This window comes from Ursus americanus, chromosome 24 (genome assembly GCF_024610735.1).
Source record: "Ursus americanus isolate L20-20 chromosome 24, mUrsAme1.1.p, whole genome shotgun sequence".
NCBI classification, from domain to species: domain Eukaryota; kingdom Metazoa; phylum Chordata; class Mammalia; order Carnivora; family Ursidae; genus Ursus; species Ursus americanus.
This window is the reverse complement of record NC_142150.1, coordinates 2,461,253-2,482,711: the sequence shown is the minus strand read 5'-3', so window position 1 is coordinate 2,482,711 and position 21,459 is coordinate 2,461,253. Positions and strand designations below refer to the sequence as shown.

Below are 21,459 nucleotides of genomic sequence, written 5' to 3'. Positions count from 1 at the left end.
TCTTTCTCACCAGACCCCCTTGATTGATTGGTGAGGACTCAAAGAACCTGGAAGAAGGAAGAGGGTAAGATGAAAGGCACCTGGAATCCTGAATGACCATGTGGAAGGCAATCCAATCAAGGGGGCTGGGAGTGCAGGGCTGGCCGTCTCTGTTATTAGAGCATACGGCTCCTGATCTTGGGCTCACGAGTTCAAGCCCTGCACTGAGTGTAGAGATCACTTAAAAAAAAAAAAAGAAGAAGAAGAAGGAAGAAGGAAGAAGGAAGAAGGAAGAAGGAAGAAGAAGAAGAAGAAGAAGAAGAAGAAGAAGAAGAAGAAGAATGATGCCATGGGGTTCTGCTTTAAGCAAGAAATAAACATTTATTATGTTAAGCTTCTGAGAATCTGGGGCTTATCTGTTATAGCAGCCAGTGTTACCTTAACTAGTACCTGAGCCCTGACCTTGAGCAAGTTACCTGGCCTCTCTGTTCTTCGCTTTCCCCATTTGTAAAGGGGCAAAACTGCTTAATAGTACCTATTTTATGGGGTTGTTAGGAAGATCAAACATTAATATATCTGAAGCGTCTACTACATTGCCTGGCCCCTACAGCATCGTAAGTGCTTGCCCCTGGTGTCCTTACGGTATTATCATTGTTTTTAGTATAATTCTTTGACATGTAACAGTATACCATCAGGAATTTCCCACATTTACAATCTGGGCCTAAAATTGTATTCCAATCAATTTCCAATTTAACACTGACGGCCAGTGGTATAACAGGATTATGAGCATTTGCTTAACAGGAAATGTGTCAGGAGTACAGCCCTTCTGCAAGATGAATGGCACCTCCTACAAGATGAATGGCACCTCCTACAGGATGGGGCAAGTCTCCGGCACTCCCTGCCAACGTTAAAAAAAAAATGGGAGGATGAGACTTTCTTGGCATGTACCTTTCTGGGTGAGCGGCCAGAGCCCTCTTCATGCTTGGGACTGGGCCGATGTGCACTGAACTCTATGGACCTGAAGGCCTGTGCCCCCAAGAAGACCTACAAATGTCCAAAAAGCACATGAAAAGATGATCGACATCGTGACCTTTCAGGGAAACGCAAATGAGAACCACAGAGAGCTACACGTCACACCACCGAGGTGGCCACCATCACAAAAGAAAGACAGTACCCGGTGTTGGTGGGGGTGCCGAGACCCCGGAGCCCTCCCGCCCTGATGGTGCAAGTATTAAACGGCGCAGCCCCTTTGGAAAACAGCCTGGCAGTTCTTTAAAATGCAAAACATACTCTCTTGTACTCGAGAGAAATGAAAACATATGTCCACACAAAAACTTGCACATGAAAGTTGATAGCTACATTATTCGTTATAGCAAAAAGTGCAAACAATCAGAATGTCCATCAACCGATGAATGGGTAAACAAAATGTGGTATTATCCACCAAACAGACTATTTTTCAGCCACGGAAAGGAACAAAGTACTGATATACACTACGACATGGATGAACCCTGAAAATACTACCCTCAGGGGCGCCTGGGCGACTCAGTCAGTTAAGCCTCTGTCTTCGGCTCAGGTCATGATCCCAGGGTGCTGGGATCGAGCCCCACCTCAGGCTCCCTGTTCAGCAGGGAATCTGCTTCTCCCCCTGCCTCTGCCCCTCCTCCTCACCCCCCGTCCCGCCTCGTGGTCTCTCTCTGACAAATAAACAAATAAAATCTTAAAAAAGAAAAACAAAGAAAATACTACCCTAAGTGAAAAAAGCCAATTGCAAAAGACCGCATACTGATTGTATGATTCCATTTATACACAATGTCCAGAGTAGGCGACTCTGGAGAAAGAATACAGATTAGCGGCTCCTGGGGGGGTAAGGGAATAGGGAGGGAAAGTGGGGTGACTGCTAATGGGCACAAGGTCTCTTTTTGGGGTGATGAAAATGTTCTAGAATTGTGTCAATGGTTGCACAACTGCGAATATCCCAAAAACCACAGAATTACACTGTTTAAATGGGTGAACTGTATCTCAATAAAGCTGCAATCCTAAAAAAAAAAAAAAAAAAAAAAGGTACCCATTCCTTCACAGACGTCAAACCACCTCTCGTCTGGACTTGAGCTGCCGTCAGAAACGAGAGCTCATCCCCACCCCATGTGAAGCCTTTGAGAATGACACAGCCTGTGTTAAAATCCGGCTTCACCTGTGTGTGCAGGCAATGGCGCCGTGACATACACATGCTGATGAGTGTAAAGCTCAGGACAGAGGTCACGGCTGGAAATGGAGCTTGGGGGGTTACCGACACGTCCAGGTAGGAGGTGGAACTGTCCTCCACACCCCCATGAACACTGATAACCCAACGATACCAACCCCCCCAAACACAACGGTCTGACAGGTACAAGCAGGGCTGGGTCCCCAAGCCCTCCCCCTTTAAGAAGATAAGCCAGACCACGAATCACACTTCCCCAAACCAGTCATGCTAAATAGGCTGGGTGGCTGGGAGCCCAAATCACTTAAATTGATGTCATATCATTTGAAAAGCTGACATTGAGGCCGTACAAATTGAACGACAATTGCTATCTATCCAATTCGTGGCTCCGGACTCCTGTTTCCCACCTGCTCCAACACCAATTTAAGCAATTCTGAACTTTGATCTCCACAGCAGAATGTCTCAGATTTATTGAAGTGTCAGGTCCCAATTGTGCTAACATCCACCCCTGGCAGGGCCATTACAAGGTGTGAAATCTGGGTGCCCATCACCCCAGCCACGTTGAGCACAGCGACAGCCACGAGGAACAAATCAATCTCCCTCTCCATCTCCATAGCCATCGTGGGAGCCTTGTAATTTACCATAATGACAGGCATGGAGGAAAAGCAGGCGAAGGGGTCGTTCTGTTCTCCAGGCCGTTGGACATATGCTGGAGGGGCTATTCCAGGAGAGGCCTCGCAACTGTCAGCCAAGAGGCAGCGCTACTCCTTGCAAAGGGCTATTTCTGCACTTCCTATGTCCTCAGTTGCTTTAAAATGCAACTGTGTTGCCCTCCTTTTGTGTTTTGCAAACAGCATCAAAACTGTTGATTCCTGCTGCCCCTGCCTCTCCCAGCTGTCACTATGAACCACCTGTCATCTACAGGTCGGCCCCACCAGGGCTGGGACTCAGGGATAGCTCAGGCTTATGGTAAATAGGAAAACCCCTCTCCACTAGAGGAAAGTTGATCTCCAAGCCTGGAGTGTCGGGGGGTGGGGGCAAGGAGTGAGGCAAGACCCAGGCTTCCTGTGTGAGCACTGGCGGACTCCTCACCTTCCTCGGCTTGTGCGGCCAGGGACTGCCGAGTCCGCGTTGAGGCCGTAGCCTGCCTGGCCCCTCCCCTGCTCCGAGAGGGTCCTGACCTGCCTGCTAGGTTCTGCCGGTGTCTGCCCCCAGACCCCCGAAGCCGAGACCCCAGCCTGGACCTGGAGAAGCCTTCTGGATTCAGAACCCAGGCACTCCACAGATGCCGAGAACACCTGCCCCAACAAACCTGCATGCCCCGTCCCCTCAGCTTGGAGACTGGGGCTGCAGACCCTCTTCCCAGACCCCTCTCTCATTTTGTCTCTCCACATGGGCTCCCAGCACACCCGACAGCCAAAGCCACGTGAGCTGCGACAAAATCTGCTTTAGAAAGAATTGTTTTGGGTTGAAAAGTCAACGTCATACTACAACTGGCAGATTAACGGTTCTCCGAGGAATATATCCGAGCACGAAGGGCAGAGCCTACTCCGCAGAGCACCTTGGTGTCTGCGGCGCCCGGGGCTGTCACTCAGGGAGCAGAAGCAGGCCGGCAGCCTCACTTTTTTGTAGTCCCACATCGTCGTCACGCCCCGGAGACCCACCGTGTTCAGGGCTCCTCAGGGTCAGCCTGGGTTTTTCACGAAGAGAAGCAGGGAGGGGCCTCTGGATTTTAAAAGAGATACGAGAATGAGCGAAGGGAGCGGAGTACGATTCAAGGACGAAATAAAGGCCCTGACGCACCACTCCCAGGGAGGGGGTCGGCCTCCACCAGTGGCTCCCCAGAAACGCTCTCTGGGGTGCTGGGTGTGATAATTACATGCTCCAACTGGCTCAGATCCACTCTTAGCAGCTGCAGTGAGACACCTGACGGTGGCTCCTGATGCAGGTTGAGGAACCTGAGCCCTGGAGGCATCGGCCCAGCCCACTCTCGTCAAAATCCCTCGGACACTCAGAAAGCTCCGGAATCCTACCGCTTGTCAGCCTGGGGCGGGGAGGGGTCTCCTCCTCCAGCTGCAAGCACCATGTGTCCTAAGGAGCCCTCGACTCTGGCACCTCTAATTTGTCCGCCGTAGCCCTTCGCTCACTGTCTTGCCATGACCTCCCATTGGTGGTTACCAAGCGTGGGGCAAGTCCAAGAACTCAGCAGTTGGGAGGTGGGGAGGAAGAGATCAACACAAGGGGGGACTTCTTGACCGAACCTTCACTGGGTCTCACATGAAGTGGTGAGAACTCAGTGGGGCAGGGGGTTGGCTGTGACTCCCAGGGGAACTTCAAGGACGACCATTCCCAAGGCCCCTTGGACCCTGTTAGAAGAAGCAGGCACTTGGGATGATGCACTGGGCCACATATGGAAGGAAGGATGGCCGCAAGAGAATGTTCTGAAATCAAGACTTGCCTGTCCTAGAGCTCAGCGTGAACATGTTACTGGCCGGGAGGGAAATTTGCACTCCCCTGACCCAGCACCCTCCCAAACCACCCCACCCCGCAGCTCAATGACCTGGTCCTGCCTGCCAGCAGCAGACAGAAACTTTCGGCCTAACGATGTTGGTTTTCGTTTCAAACAGCCTACTGGGGAAACGACCCAGACCCAAGCAGGAATCTCTCCGGTTATCAGTGATAAACCATCAGTGTTAAGCAAGCCAACGGTCACCCTTTGACCCTGTAACGGTACTTCTGGGGCTCCATTCAAAGAAAATTATTCTTCCTTTTTAAAAAAGGTTTAGGCAGCATTATTTCTAGAAAAAAAACAGGAAAGGACCAAAAGAAATGGGTACGTGAGCAAGATGACGTTAACTCAATGAATATTATGCACCTATAAAAAGTATGTGAGGTAAGATTTGTAACACAAAATATATTTATATAATAAATGAAAAATACAGATAGAGAATTTTTATCCAACTAATATACATGGTATACTTACAATTATAAAAAACAAAAAAGTTCTAAGCAAGAGGAAGAAGAGACAGAAGTAAAACCACACTCTAATAGCGATTGCCTTTGAGAGGCGGGACTCGCATGGCTGTTTTCTATTTTTCCATAAACCCCCAAAGCATGGGTTAATTTTATAATGGGAAAAAAAACCCACTTTTATTAAAAAATTAGATGCTAAGCAATTTGGTTCATTCTTCCTTCCCCAAGAGAGTGTGCGGCAGGACAGAGAATTTCTGTTTGAGCTGCTGAAGTTCAGCGCTTCTTCCGTCCATGGCCTGACTTCTCCCAAGGCTGGTCTGAAGGGAACACAAGGTCTCTAGCCACAGAGACGGTTTTTCTAAGGCTTTGGCAGGCTGGTGCGTTCACGGCAAATAGAATTATCACTTAGCAGATGCTAGCGGAAGCAGACCTTCGGCAAGTCCTATGGCGATCCGCACTCCGTGCAAACGCGCGTCCCAGGCCAGAGCACAGAAGCAGCAGCCACAGTTCACAGATGGTGCTCACCGAGCCAGGCTCTCCTTTCAGTAGGTCCTTTTTCTGGGTGGGTCGGAGTGGCAGCGTTGCGGCAATGGAGAGCTCTCGCTAAGGGGTAACGATGGTGGCCCTGCTCTGGCTGGTTTTTGGATTTCCCTGGTTTGGCATCTAGTGAGTAAGGCAAGCTGAGAAGCTCGGGAAGGGACAGGCAGGCGGGGGAGGGCAACCAGCAGGCTTTGGGGAATTACAGGAATTCTGAATCTCCTGCAGAGGTTTGCTCTGCACCTTTCTTTCGTCTCCCCCAAACCTTGCCCAGAGGCTGTTTCACCTCAGCCCCTCATCATTTAAGCACCGTCAGGAAAATGTGCAACACCAGAGCAAGGTTTTCTGGATGAAAACAATGAACGCCGGCCTCTACACTCGGACGGGTCTCCACCCTTGACCAGCAGCCTCCCTGCCTCCACTGCACCATCACTGCCCATAGACGCTAGGACCCAAACGTCTGGTCTTGAGGGCCTTAGTGTGCTTGTCAAAGAGCAGGGCTAAGGGGTAATGTCCTTCCACAAAGGGTGAAGAGATTCCTGGTGGGAGGAGGCAGGTTTATCAGACACACACACACACGCAGACACGCATGCACACACACACACACCCCCACATACACGCAGACACACACACGCAGCCAGAAGTTGAGACCGGGATGAAAGCAGGGGACCAGAATTGTCATTCGAGCTTAGGCAGAGTTTGAAGTAAGCTGGGGACACCCTCAGGAGGAATCAGATGCCCACTGATGATTTGGGCAGTTAGTCCGCCATTTTGCAGGGCACTGTTTAGTACCTGCAGCCACACAAGGCACGCGTGGTGCGAACGTGAGCAGGACAGACAGAACTCCTGCCCTCCCAGAGACCATAGGGAAAAGGAGGCAAGGGATGAGGGCCAGGGCCTAAGCTAGAGGAGGCCGCCTTGTCCTGGGGGCTCTAGTCCTCAGACGAAACCTTCACGGGGATTTCTTCCAGAACATATTGAACACCTGACAGAATGTTCATGCCCTTTTTAAAACATTTTATTTTTAAAAGTTTTTTTATTACTGACATCGTTGTAGAGCTTTTCCCAAATGTGTTCTTTTTTTCCATGACAGCGAATAGTGATTTTAGATGCTTACACGTGTTTACATGAGGATTTCATCTCTTCTGTACTAATGGCTAAAACATCATTATGAACTGCACTTGTTAACCAAACAGAGATATTCCATGAGACAACGGCTCCTGATATGGAGGTGTCCTTGGGCTGGGGCCCGCTTATCCTGGCTCCCATCTCCTCCTCCGGACACACAGGTGCCTTCATTAGCGGAGGAAAGAAAGAAGTCTTTGTGATGATGTCATTCCCAGACCACCCTACCCAGACAATAAAACTGAACTTGAGAGAAGCCTGGTGAAACGAGAGCTCAGAAATCATAGAAGAGAGGGGCCCTCAAAGGCTAGGTGGCCTAATCCGCTGATGTGAGAAATGGGCGAAGAGGAAGAGGCCTAAGATTACCCAACCAGTCAGCAGGGGACTATTTTCACCAAAGTAAATATGGGGAAACTCATCGCATGGAAACTCCGGTATCATCACGTATTAAATATTATGCCAGGCAGGGGGGCTACGGGAAGGGGGCCCTCAGCAGGGCATGTAACATGCACACCCACAGATGGCCGCAGGACAATGTGGCCAGTGCCACAACACAGCCACCGACAAGGGGGCATGGGACGACAGAGAAGGAAGCACCTCACTTCCTGGGGGAGCTGAGGAAGGCATCCAGCGGACGGGGATATCTGAACTGGGTTTTAATGACTGAATAGGAGTTTCTTGTATAGGAAAAGGAGGAAGGTCATTCCAGAAATATGGCATAGCACGTATAGAGGTTAACACATGTGAAAGACCGTGATGTGTTTTGGGAATAAAGAGTGGTTGGGTGTGGCTAAAATGGAGGCTTCCTGAAAGGGAAACAGAGGCAAGACCAGAAGAGGTGACTAAGGAGCAACTGAGAAGGTCCCGAATGCCATGTTAAGAAGTTTGCCCTGAGGGGGCATTATCTTTGTGTTAAAACAACAACAACAACAACAACAACAACAACAACAACAGTATATTGGCAAAAAGATGAAGGGTGGATTGAACAAAAAAGGACCAGAGACAGGGAGACTAGTGGGGTGGATATTGCAACATTTCAGGTGGAAAATAAAAATGGTAAAATTTTAAAAAAGAAAGAAAGAAAGAAAGAAAGAAAGAAAGAAAGAAAGAAAGAAAGAAAGGAAGAAAGAAGAAAGGAAGGAAGGAAGAAAGAAGAAAGGAAGGAAGGAAGGAAGGAAGGAAGGAAGGAAGGAAGAAAGAAAGAAAGAAAGAAAGAAAGAAAGAAAGAAAGAAAGAATCTCAAAGAAGAGAAGGAGCGCTTCTGGGGCCTGACCCGGGGCAGGGATGCAAGGCAGGACCCACAGGCCTCCGGGACAGGCGGCTGCGTGCGCGGACATGAGAGGGCGGAGGTGGGCAAACCACTGCCCACAGGCTGCGGCGGGCCTGCCATCTATTTCCATGCAGCCCCACCAGTAAGGATGGTTTTCACATTTTTAAAGGACTGAAAAAGAATGAGAGTATTTTGTGACACATGAAAATGACACGAAATTCAAATGTCAGGGTCCAGTTGGCCTGGAGCAGAGCCACGCGTGTTCATTCACCTCCCATCTACGGTAACAAGGGCAGCACCGAGGACAGGCTGGGGGGCCAGCAAAGTCTGCAATATTTACTATTCGCCCTTTAAGAAGAGGTTGCTGAGACAGAGGAAGACCACGGCCTCGGGCAACTGGGGGGATGGTGGAAGGAGAGAAGCAGAGTCCGGCAAGTGGCACAGAGTAGTAACGCCCTCGAGGGCGTGTGGAGTTGGAGGGACCCGTGACACACCCAGGAGGTGGTGGAGAGAGGTGTCTGCACTACGGGGAAGAGATCTGGATTTAAGGTATGGATTTGAGAAGCACCAATGGACAGATGGTCATTGAAGCCATGGGAGTGGGTGAGATAATCCACGGGAGAGGAAAAAAGAGCACCCCAAAACAGCAAAGCTGGGGACGTCGGAACCCCAGGAAATGCTGCTGAGGGGGTAAACAGGCACGAAAAACCCAAGAAGGAGTCTGAGAAAGACTAGTCAGGGACACAGGGAACAATTTCAGTGTGAATAAGGTAAGGGGAGAAGATGTTTTGAGGAAAAGAGAGAACTGAAGAAGTGTCAGATGCCACCAAGAGCCCAAGTGGAATGAGGGTGGAAAAGGAGACCGTGGGTCCTGGGAGCCCTCAGCCAGCAAAGCTTGCACTGTGGGAACGGGCAGATGTGCTCCCCCTTTCCTCCATCCCACGGCCACTCCTACTCAGCCTCTCTCCATGGGTCCTTGATGTTCGAAAGCCTCGGGGAGCAGGCCCTGGACCTCTCTACTTTCCAGCCCAGACACCCCCTGAGCTGGGCTCTCGGAACCAACTGTGAATTCAGCATGGCCGCTGTGAAGTCCAGCAGGCCCCACCCTCCTTCTCCCCAGGCCAGCTCTCCCAGCAGGCTACTCCAGCTCAGTAAAAGTCAGCTCTCTCTCTCCAGCTGTTCAAACCCAAATCCCTGGAGTCATCTCGAGTCTCCTCTCATCTTCCATCCAGCCTTTCAGTAAATCCTACCCACCACCTCTTCAAACTACACCCAGGATTCAGCGCCCACCCCTCCACTCCAGGCCACTGCCGCTCTCCCCCGCTTCCTAGCTCACGTCCCTGCTCCCGCCTCTGCCCCCGCGGTCACGCAGCAGCACACCACAGCTATCCTGCTGAAACACAAGTGCAGGCGTCTTACTCCTCTACGCCAGCCCCCTGAAACCGTCTCATCTCACTCTGAGTAAAGGCTCCAGGCATACAATGGCCTCCAGCGCCCTACACAACCCGCACCTACCCTCCATCTAATCCCCGAGACCTCATCACCTTCCACAACTGTGCTCCCTCTCTCCTCCAATCGCAGCGACCTCCGTGCTGGCTCTCCACGCATCAGGTCCACTCCTGCCTCAGGGCCTTTGCATTTGCCATTCCCTCTGCCTGCAATGCTCTTCTCCAAGACACTCACAGGGCTCTCTCCCTGTCCTCCCTCAGATCTTTCAGAAATACCCTTCTCGGGGAGGTCTTTTCGAGCCAGCCCATTTTACATGCCAACCATCTCTCAACCCTCAACACTCTGTGTTCCCTTGTCCTGCTTTAGTTTGATCTAAAGCACCTGTCGCTACGCTCACAATACACATGATCTACCAATTTATCTCGTGTATTATCTGTCTCCACTGCCAGACTGTAAGCTCCATGAGGGCAGAGATTTGTCCTTTTTTTTTCCTCCTGCCATATCCCAGCACAGTGCCTGGTATATGGCAGGCACTCAGTAAATGATTACTGAAAGAATGAGGCTAGTGGGTCAAGAAGTGACTAGGACATAAGCAAGGGAAAGCCATTAAGGCAACTCTTTCAAGGCCTGCGGTTGATTAGCTTAAGAAGAAACCGGTATCAGGAGATCGTCTTCAAATGGAAAGACTCAAACGTATTTACAGAATGTCAGGGGTAGAGCAGCATGAAAGAGACTGAGGCTACGAGAGCAAGGGTATCTGGCGATGCCAAATCTGGGAGGGAGCAGCAATGAATGGCCTCACAAACAAGGGGACAAGGGAGCTCTCTGGAAGGGACTAGGCAGGCGAGGAGCATGAAAGGAGGTGTCGATCTGGGGAAGCAAAGGGAAACTGAACAAGTTCACACCCAGTACTCAGTTTTCTGTCTCAAGGTGGTGAGGGTTTGAGGCGGCACTCTGGAAAATGAGAATGCATGCTGATTCGGGGAGAGGAGGGCTGCTCAGCAGGGCTGGGGGCTCCCCCCACTCCCGAAACCATAAATATGTTGCAGAGTTTGGGGATCTTCCCCAGTTACACTGGAAGCCAATGAGAGCCAAGTGGTAAGTCCTAGTATTATTTTAAATTATCAAGTTAAAGCCCTTATTGGATACTTTGGGCACCGGACAAAATGTAAAACTCTAAGGGATCATAAATAAATGGGTAAGTGATAGGAATAATCATTGCTATTGACCCAGCTTAGGGCACCTCCAGCTGGCAAACACAATTCAAGATGGAGTCCCTGGAAAGAGGGAGTCCTAAGGACAGATCCGGAGAAAGATGAAAGGTGACCCTTTGGCAAAGGACTCTGAAAGGCTTGTCTGAGGACCTACACAAGAGGGCTGCGTATAGCACAAAAGAGGGCTGGAACCACAAAAGAGAAGATCCACAGAGAAAAACAAAAGCCAATTTACAACTCCTGAAAATGGGCCCAAATATTCTAAAATACTGAAATGTGGGGCGCCTGGGTGGCTCAGTTGGGTAAGCGTCTGACTCCAGATTTCAGCTCTGGTCCCGATCTCAGCGCTGTGGAATCAAGCCCCCCCCTGGGGCTCCTCAGCGCAAGTCTGCTCAAGATTCTCTCCCTTTGCCCCGCCCCCAACTTGCACATACACACGCTCCTCTCTCTCTCTCTCTCCCCCAAATGGATAAAATCTTTTTTAAAAATGCTGAAATAGGACATTATGTTAACAGGAGTATGTGATGTGCAAGGAGAGCTTCCTAATTCCCAAAGGGACCAAAGCAGGGTTACGAGCTTCCCAGCCACGAGCTACTAGGCTATCTGCAGAAACTGTAGAATCTTCCGCAGGCCAGAATGAAAAGGCTACTCCAAATTTTCAGGACTATATCAAATTGAGCTATCAAAATTTTAATAGCTACCATTCATTATTCATACCATGCTATGCATATTACATACTTTATTCCCATTTTATAGATGAAGAAACAGAGGCTTCAAAAGATAAAGTTGTCCTAAGTCATAGCAATAAATAAGGGGCTGGACCAGAAATCAAAGCCAAAGGTGTCTGGTCCCAAAGACCATGCTTTTAACCTCTATTTTCTTTCTAAGATTATTTTTTCTTATTGACAACACAGGAGTGATGACTACTTTTAATACATTCTTATGAGACTTACAAGTCATTCTATGATGTATGTAGTAGGTATTTGTAGGCAGATACATTTTTATATGAAATTTTTATAAGAAATTACTGACTACATATTCCAATATGTATTATGTCTTTCCAATCTCTGTCCTACAGTGGGACATAACAGGTGTCAAGTGAATGAATGGCAGTCCCTGGGCCCAGGAGAATGCAATGCTCAAGGTCACATCAGTGACCTTGAGGAATCATGTTCTAGAACATTAGGAGGGGGGCAGTAGGAGAAAGCAGTTTCCGCAAAGCACAGAGCTGTGAGTTTATGCAAGATCCAGAGCAAGATCGAGCCTTACTCTCACTGAAGTTATGGGTAGTGGGCCCTTGACAGGTAAAGCACTCATCACTGAGACCCCGCACACACTCAGTAAGACCAGGTTATTCCGTGCCAACCCAGCTGCCTTCTATGGGCTCTCAGAACTCCACTTACAACAGCAAGCAGTTGGGGCCAGGTGGTGGTGGGCCCCTTTAGAAGAAGCAAACTCACCATTTACAGCCCCTGGATTCGTTAGTAGGCTGAACGACAAAATCAGGGCTTCACAGTTCAGGATAGCAAGGATTAAAATAAGATTTTGCACCTGGTTTCAAAAACCCAAGTGAGTAAATCTGAGACAGGGAAGAGACTGGTTCAGGAGCCACAAACATGAACATGTTTCTGAGTAAGCTGGTAGCCACCTCAAGGAGAACGAACAGTGTCATGCAGCCGACAGAATAAGGACAAGCAGCCTTGGCTCAGTTCTAGAACCTGGTGTCTGGGCTCGAACAAAGGAGGGGGCAGCCCTGTTCCAACCTGGGTGGGCCGGACTAGACCACGACACTACTATGTGGGCTTCTGGGCAGCTCACTTTGAAAGGGTCTGCTGGTTATTTTCATTGCCCCCACTCCCCACCATGATCCCTGCACTGCTCTGTGCCCTGAGGGAGCTGACCCCTACACATTGCACCATCCGGGTTCCTTGCCAGGGTCACTTCCCCCTGGGTCCAGCCAATCGGAAGCACCCGCAAAAGATTCAAGGGCACTAAGAAGACACAGAGTGTCTCTTGTGCCAATGTCTTCCTGCTCCATCTCCACATTGCTGACAGTCGTTGTGTCTCTCTGCAGCTACAGTTACTGTCAGGCAGCGCCCCTTCCATGGTTCCAGCTCTCTGTGGGTTCCAGTTGGCTCCCCGTGTCCCTTCAGGTCTAGAGCGGTAACAGCTTCCACCTGTCTGTCATTAACCCCCACGTTCCTTATCATCCTTCCGGGCTTGCATACCCCTGCCCACACCTCTGAAAATAGTCCCTTCACTACAGTATTTCCAAAATCCCAATTGAGTTGACCTTGTGTTTCCTGCAGGGCTCCCAAACGAAACTGAAGGGGTAGGAAGCCAGCGGGCCATAAAATCATGCCTATGAGGACCCACTGTAAGAACAGAGGCTGTTTGTCCTGGTGAAGGGAAGCCTCCAGGAAAACAGGCTAATCCACTTGAAAAAAGTGAAGGGTGACCCTCAGCCTCCTTCTCTGGCTCCAGAGAGTCTCTATCTCTAGACAGAGACCAACTCTGTAGTTTTACAACAAACCTTCCTAAAGAGACGGCAAAGGTGGGCTGAGCGCACCGGGTAGGTCATGAGCTTCAGAAACTCCGAGTTGTTCAGTCTTAGCGAGCGAGCCCACACCAGGACTCCAGGAGGAAAAAGTCAGAAGGGTAATAAAGGGCTTTCCAAGCCAGGATTTCATGACTGGCTACCAGCTATACGCTACCCAGACGGTGGTTTACCAAAATAACCAAACCGGGGAAAACAGGTTTGGGGCCGTGTTTGGCTGCTTCTCACTCCAACACAGAAAACAAATTCGGTCCTTTGTGTTAAGTTTGGTAAGTCTCAGCGCGGCTCTTTCTTACACTTGAAGGTAACTAACTCAGCAACAGGGAACTTTCCACGGCAGCATCACAGCCTTCAGAAGGGTTATTCCCAAACCACAAGGCACTCTATGAAAAACTTGACCCAAGCAACTTCTATCTCCACGTCTATCACTAGAGCTTCCTCTGAACGGTCACTTCATTTTTCAAACCCAAACCCAAGATGTGGAATCTGCCAATGAGACAGTATTTTACACGCAAACTGTCCTGCAACAAAATAAGATCACTTCAGTTCACCCTGGTGGGGAAAAGAGAATGTTTTTTTACAAGAGCCCTCAACTCCTGAGTTCACAGAAGGGTCACAGCGCGATGCTAAGTGTGTCTAATCCAGGTTTTCCCCTTGAGCGCGAGTCTGTCATTTATTACAGGGCCCGACCCCAGGAAAGCCGCTCATTCATTCAACAAACATTAATAGCGCCCGACTGGGCCCTGGGGGCGGACACAGGATCCAGAGGCCAACACTGCCTCTGGGGTTCCGTGGGCCCAGGAAACGAGCTGAGCTCAAAGGCCAACGAAGGCAACGAGCGCGGCGCCCAGGAAAGTTTGCGCAGGAACTTGGGGAACGCCAGCCCGCGGACGCGGGCCTCCGGGAGGACGCCGCCTCCGCCTGGGGCCCGGCCGCCTCCCCGGCCCCGCGGCGCTCTCCCCCAGCCCAGCGCGGGCCTCGCCGGGTCACGGGCCGCCGCACCCGGGCGCCGCCGGGCCCGGCGAGCAGCTTCCCGCCCCCGGCCGCCCCGAGGTGGGCGGCGGCGACGACCCGCGGGCCGCGCTCGGCCCCGGCCCCGCGTCCCGGGCAGCGCGCGCACGCGCCGCCGCGCGCCCCCACCGCGTCGGACACCCGCGGCGCGGTCCCGCCCGGCCCTGGAGCCCCGGTCCTCCGCCCTCGCCCTCGGCCCCGGCCCTGCGGCGTGCCGGGCCGGGCCGCACTCACCCTCCTTGGCTTTCTTCCTCCGCGCCAGCGTGCCTCCGAGTTTCCCCAAGAAGGAGTCATCTTTCTTCCGGGACGGGGGCGACTTGGGAGTGGGGGACTTGGGGACAGAGGGCGACTTCTGCGGGGACGTGGCCATGGCGGCGGAGCGGGCAGCCGCGCGCGGGCCGGCCGGGACGCGGAGCTGGCGCTGGGCGGGTGCGGCGGGACTGAGGCTGCGGCTTTCCAAACGGAAGCGGAATTATTCCAAGCATTTGAGGCAGCTCACGCTCGCCTTTCCCTTCCCTCTCTCCCTCCCTCGCGCCGCCCTCCGCCCTGGAAGGAGCTGCGCGCTCGGGGCCCGCGCCGCTCGGGCCTGCGCCCGCGCCCCTTGGCTGCCCGGAGCAGGGAGGGTGCCCCAAATGTGCCCCCTTGCAGGACGTGCGGCCTTGTCTGTGTGTGCATGTGAGACCCTCCAGCCTGGAGGCCACGTTTTCCCCGGGCTCCACACCCAACACGGATCCTGGTACAAATCAGGGGTTCAGGCATTGCTGAAGCAAAGCGACCTGCTACTCTTGTCTCCCAGTGTCTTTGCCAGGGCTATTGGGTGAGGAGCTCGCTCTTTCCCTGGTTTTCTACCTGTACAGTTATTAGGCCATGTCTTGTGTCCAGAAAGAGCGTGAGTCGGCTCTGGGAAGAGAGAGTGAACCCCAATGTGTTCAGGCATATCCATGTTCCTCCTCTCCACCCCCATCCCAGGGTGAGAAGTTTGATGAAGTTCTGAGAGCAGGGCTGAGGCTGCTGCTGCTTACAAAACGGCGGTTTCTAGAAGCTCAATGGCTTGTACAAAGGAGGGTAACACAAATGGTGGAAACGTGAATGGAAAGGTAGGACCGTGGGCTCTTGTGAAACAACCCGGCACCCCAAATTTATCCTGGCTAAATGACAGCAACAGAATGGCAACCAAACTCCGGGGCGTGGCACCAACCCCAAGATTCAAGGACTCTTGCTAGAAATGATTAAAAGGCACGTTTTATCATGCTTGGCCCCCTGAAGTTTGGGGATCTCCAGCCATCTCTCCCCCTCACACAGCCCATTAGCAACTGTTTCCTCTAAGTAGCTACAGCTGGTTGACCCTGGGTGACCACCTGCCCCAAAGACAGCAAATGTTTGGCGAGCAGCCAATCAGATGATCTCAATCAGTCGTAACTAAGCTAGAGACGGTTGTCAGAAGTCGGGCACTCAGGGCTGGTCATGAAGACTCCGTTACTGGAGTGTTCGTTTTTAGCTGCATGCAGGGGGATCAGCAGAGAGACAGACCCAGGGAGCAAGCAAGTGGGTTCAAGAAGCCAGGTGGTCTGACTAAAGAAAAACCACGGGGGAGTAGCTGCTGGGATCTGGAATCTCTTCCCAGTGCCCCCTGCAGTTCCCCAGAGGGCCAGCCCGTGCTTCCTTCCTAGGACATGTTCCTAAAGCTTGAAATCACACATCCGCCTTCACTCCGGCTAATCAGCAAACTGACAAGCAGTAGTTCCCGAGAACAAAAATTTAACACACAAGACCGCCAATAGATTCTCAGAGAAGTATGTGTTCATTTTATCTTTGTGTAAGAGTCACAATTCTTTTTTTTCAATTATACTTTTTTTTTTAAATTATACTTCAGCTGATGCCTCTTAGCTCACAGAAAGCAGAGAGGTCACGATGACGGCTAAAATTTTCACCCAGGAGCAAGGAAAGATTATGACACTTTCCCAAAGCCAACCACCACCTTGATAAATCTTAAGGAGATATGGAAGCCAAAATAGATTTTGGTCTCCATCACTAGTAATTCTTGTTCAGGATATTGGGTGCATACAAATATCTCCAACATCTGAGCTCCAGCTCTGGGAACTCCTGTCAGGGAATCAGGAGACACACAGCTCAATAGCTGCGTGACCGCGGGCAACTCCACTCACTTATCTGGGTCTCCACCTCGTCATCTACAAAATGAAGTGGGGGAACAGAATGGTGGTTCTCTAACCCGATCGTGCATCGCCGTTCCTTAGGGAGTTGGTAATTAACATTCACAGGCCCCATCTCTAGAAGTTCTAATTCAGTACATCTGAGGCGAAACCGAGGAATAGGTGTTCTTCAACAGGGATTACATCAGGTGATGTGGTGGGGCTGATCTACCACTGATATTTGGCCACTGGAGCCACTCCCAGCTCCTACATCCTGCGGTTCTCTTTTCTTCACCTGTTACTGGTATCTGTAGGCAAGGCTTAGGTCCTAAATATGACACGATCAAAACTACACATGGAGATGGGCGCCTGGGTGGCTCAGTCATTAAGCGTCTGCCTTCGGCTCAGGGCGTGATCCCGGGTCCTGGGATCGAGCCCCGCATCGAGCTCCCTGCTCCGCTGAGAGCCTGCTTCTTCCTCTCCCACTCCCCCTGCTTGTGTTCCCTCTCTCACTGGCTGTCTCTCTCTCTGTCGAATAAATAAATAACTAAAATCTTTAAAAAACAAAAAACTACCCATGGAGATCTCTTTCATCTTGCTCATGTGTGTTTTTTCCACTTACAGCCCTCTTTGGTAATGTTTATGCGACTAAAGTTTGAAAGCACCTGAGCAAGACTAAAAAAGAGGAACAAAGTCTTGGTTGTTGAAAGCTGGCTCTCAGAAAATACCAGCAAAATCAGCTGTGGAGCTGACAAAGCTTGAATTCATTGTGCACCGTGGTAAGGAGAGCCCTGCCTTGGCCGCGTCTGAGTAGTATCTCGGCCGGGGTGGGGGAGGGGGGAGCAAATTGGGGATATTTATAAGGTTTTGGAATCTGGTTTAAGGCAGGTCTTTCAATGAGGGGGTGCTTGTTTAATTTTGGCTCAGATCATACTCATTGAGGATTCGTAGGTAAAAGGCAAACCTTTTAAAGAGTCTTGGAGAGTGAATAATGCTTTTGATGCTATTGAAAAGTTTAAAGGTTTTACATTCATTTCAGTAAGGTTTTGGGAGAAGTTCTTGAAAAGCACAATAAAGTTATTTGTTCTTTAAGATTTTATTTGTTTGAGAGAGAGAGCGAGAGCGTGTGAGCAAGCTTGAGCTGGGGTGGGAGGACAGAGGGAGAAGCGGACTCCCTACTGAGCAAGGAGCCCAACATGGAACTCGACATGGGGCTGGATCCCAGGACCCTGAGATCATGATCTGAACCAAAGGCAGACGCTTAGCTGACTGAACCAGCTAGGTGCCCGCAAATAAAGTTATTTGTAAGTCTTACCTTTTCAGTGAAGGAAATTTTTGGAATAGTTATGCTGATAAAGACAGTGAAATGGTGAAGTCCCGTTGACGTAACAGTACTTGTGTGGGTGTGGCTGGGTCTACATATTTTGCAGATGTCTTCTCTACAAACCTTCCTTCCGCTAATTATCAATCGCTCTTGAAAGAGAGATTCACATTGGGGAATGAGCAGTGAATTATAAATCAGTCCCCCTCGAAGTGTAGTCTGAAGACCAGTATTGATCTGCAAACTGTGATTGGTCCTCAATGATATAAATACAGAAATTAAGAGTGTTTAGAAACTTTTATAGGAATTTAGCAATGCAATTTTATATTTGTTTGATACAAGAAAAATTGGAAGCTTATATTTGGAATATCTTTTCATTTTATCTTTCTGGTAATTCTTTTTTAATTGTATTTTCCAAAAATATTGGTCTGGGATGGATTGGTCCTTCACCATAGATTATTTGGAAAGCGCTGTTCCAAACTGCTCTAGTCTGCTTACAGAGTTCAGACACTGCATTTTGATATTATGTGTTCATAGTCCATATAGATATGTTCAGAAGATTAAATGAGTTAATATATGGGAAAGCATCTTACACAGGGTTTGGCACTGAAATAGACTGAATCTAAATCCTGCTTAATCACGCTGCTCTTTGATAAGATGCATAGAAGAGCCTGCGCCAGCCCCCTCACTGTAAATCGGTGTCTATAATCACGGCCCCACTGGTGAGCCGCCCTTCTCATGATGGCCATTGGTCTCATCTTACCCAAGGGTTAATGATAAGGACAGCTCCTAAGTGAAATGTGTGTTGCTGGGAGACGCTGCTGAATCTCTAGGTCTGTCTCTCCTTGAAATCTAGACCTAGACATACCACCCTGGGAGAGAGCGAACCCAGGTTCCAGTCCTGGCTCAGTGGCTGGGTGACCCTGGACGAATGACTGCCCCTTCTGTGCTTCCATTTCCGTCATCAGGAAAGTGAGGGCAGTACCTATTAAAGCTGAACGTCACACACACCTGATGACCCACAATTTCAATCTAGGTTATACCTTAGAAGAATGAGGACATTTGTGCCCTCCGATACATCTTCTAGAAAGTTCATGGCAGCACCATTCAAATGTCTATTAAGAGTTGAGTCCATTAAAAAATTGGGATAGTCTGGGGCGCCTGGGTGGCACAGTGGTTAAGCCTCTGCCTTCGGCTCAGGGCATGATCCCGGCGTTATGGGCTCGAGCCCCACATCGGGCTCCTCCGCTATGAGCCTGCTTCTTCCTCTCCCACTCCCCCTGCTTGTGTTCCCTCTCTCGCTGGCTGTCTCTATCTCTGTCGAATAAATAAATAAAATCTTTTTAAAAAATTGTGATAGTCACACATTGGAACATTATACATCAAGGAGAATGAACAATTTGCAACCACAAGGAGCAACAGAAATGTAGCTCACAATATTGAGTGAAAAAAAAATCAGATGCAAAAAGAGCATATACTCTACCATTCTATTCGTATAAAGTTCAAAAACAGGCAAAACTAATCTCTGATGTTAGAAGTCAGGATAATGATGAGCCTTGGGAGGGTTAGTGACTAGAACGGGGCAGGGTTGGTGGGAAGGCGTGAGGGGAGGCTACGGATGGGTAGTGTTTTTTTGATCTGGGTGCTGGTTACGTGGGTGTATTCACTTTGGAAATTCACAGAGCGGGCCCTTAATTTCAACAATTCTCTGTACGTATACGGTTCTTCAATATACAATGACGTCATGGTACCGCGTGCCCTTTAGGGTCCCTTTTATTTCCATGGTCTCCTTCTCCAGCTCCCTGGGTGGCCCACATCACTCAAAATTCCATTGGTCTCAAACTAGGTCACTTCTGTCCCCAGACCTTCCCTTAGGAGATCATTTTTCTAGCGGAACACGTGCTGCTCTCGGCCACCGAGCAATGTTCCCACCCTGGTCCTCTCATCTTCCCCCAACCGTTCCCACGGGGAGGGGGTTGTCATTTACAAGGCGGGAGCAGGTAGTGGTGAAGGTTTGGGCTTCGAATCGCCATTCTCCAGTCAAGTATCTGTGCAACCTTGTGCAGGTGACCTAAATTTCTGTGTCTCAGGTTTCTCGCCATAATGAGAACAAACGAGCACTTGCCTCATAAGGTTGTTGGGGGGATCAAGAGAGTGTAAATAAACTACTTTGCTCAGTGCCTAGCAGATAACGAGTCTCAGCTCAATAGAGTGTTGATTATTACATTTCATTGGAGACTCATAAATGATATCATTACCTCCATTTTACAGGTGAGTAACTTGAAACTCGGAGAGTTTAAATAACTTGCTTTAGCTCACATAGCCGATAACTGAGAGACTAATACGATAGCCCTTAGAATCTGTTCTCCCAAATATCTGTAGAACCCACCATTTTCAGCTAGGCTATGGTTCCTCAGAATAAAGACTTTATTTTCCAGCTAGGTGCAGTCACATGACTAAACTTTGACCAATGGGATGTGACCAAAAGTGTTATGTGACAGCTTCCAAGAATCCTAACACATAGATGGGAAAGCGGTATTCAGTTTCTCATGTCATCAGACTACATAACACAGGCCAAACCTCCCACTGAGAACACCTGGAAAAGCTGGACACTGAGTGTAAAGTAAATCTTCTTGAGAGTATTGGAAAGCTAATAAAGCTTACCGGGCCACAGTCTCAGAGAAGAAGTGATGCCCGAGAGGTGAGCCCATCACCCGGGACTTCTTTTCCCCAATTTTAAAAGAAACAGCTGAGAAGCTGGGAGGTTGAGCAGGGCAATTGCCAAGCTCACAAGGATAAATAGACAAATGTTCAGGGGCTACCAAACCAGGGACCCCCAAGAAATTCCCCGTTTGCTTTAGTCTGGGACTCTAAAAGACTGCCCTTTGGTAGACAAAGAGAAAATAAAGGCATTTAAATTAAAAAGCACAACTGAGAAAAATTGTTAATAGCAGACCCAAACCGAAGTAAAGTGTTATGACGTAAAGAAAATCATTCCAGATGGAAGCTTGGTGACACACGGAGGAGGAAAGCACAAAGAAGATGGTAAATGCAAAAGGATATTAACTAAATAAAATAATCATAATGTCTTACAGGGTTTGAAAATATAGAAATCAAATTAAAATACACAAAAGCGAAATCATTTCAATTGGGAAATGGGTAAATGGAGTTAGAGTTCCAAAGTCCAGGCACTGTCTGGGAAGAAGTCAAGGTAAGAATTTATATTGGACTTTGATAAATCAAGCAATCGTGTTGTAGCCTGTAGGGTAAGCGTTAAAGAATAGTAAAAGAGTAACTATGACTAGTAAGATAATGGAGAGAAAAATTGGAGTCTGTGTGCTCCATTCAGACAGATTTCATAAATTGTATTGTGATCTGTATCTGTCATAGGTAAGCAACTTGTCTTTTGCATTCTGTTTTCTTTTCCTTTTGCTGTGTTACTTTTATTGTTGTATAGATTAAAAGCCCAGGATATAGAGGTAAAACAATCATCTCCAATTAAGCTAAAGAGGAAGAGGTCTTCACTGGGGAAAGTTTTACATTTCCCAAATGCGAATACCCTCTGTTATGGGTTGAGTTGTGTTCCCTAAAAATATATTGAAATCCTAACCCCAGAACCTCAAACTGTGACCTTATTTGGCAATAGAGTCATTGCCGATGTTCTTAGTTATGTTAA

General features: G+C 49.3%; 1 protein-coding gene across 1 annotated transcript in view; it reads right to left on the bottom strand.

Moving 5' to 3' along the window:
* The window catches only part of PARVA (parvin alpha), a 162,310-nt gene extending 147,503 nt beyond the window's left edge, over window positions 1–14,807 (bottom strand). Inside the window, exon 1 of the mRNA XM_045796503.2 lies at window positions 14,547–14,807. Coding sequence (XP_045652459.1) covers window positions 14,547–14,682 — 136 coding nt within the window. The 5' untranslated portion in view covers window positions 14,683–14,807. The remainder of the gene's footprint in view (window positions 1–14,546) is intronic.
* Window positions 14,808–21,459: the final 6,652 nt, after the last annotated feature.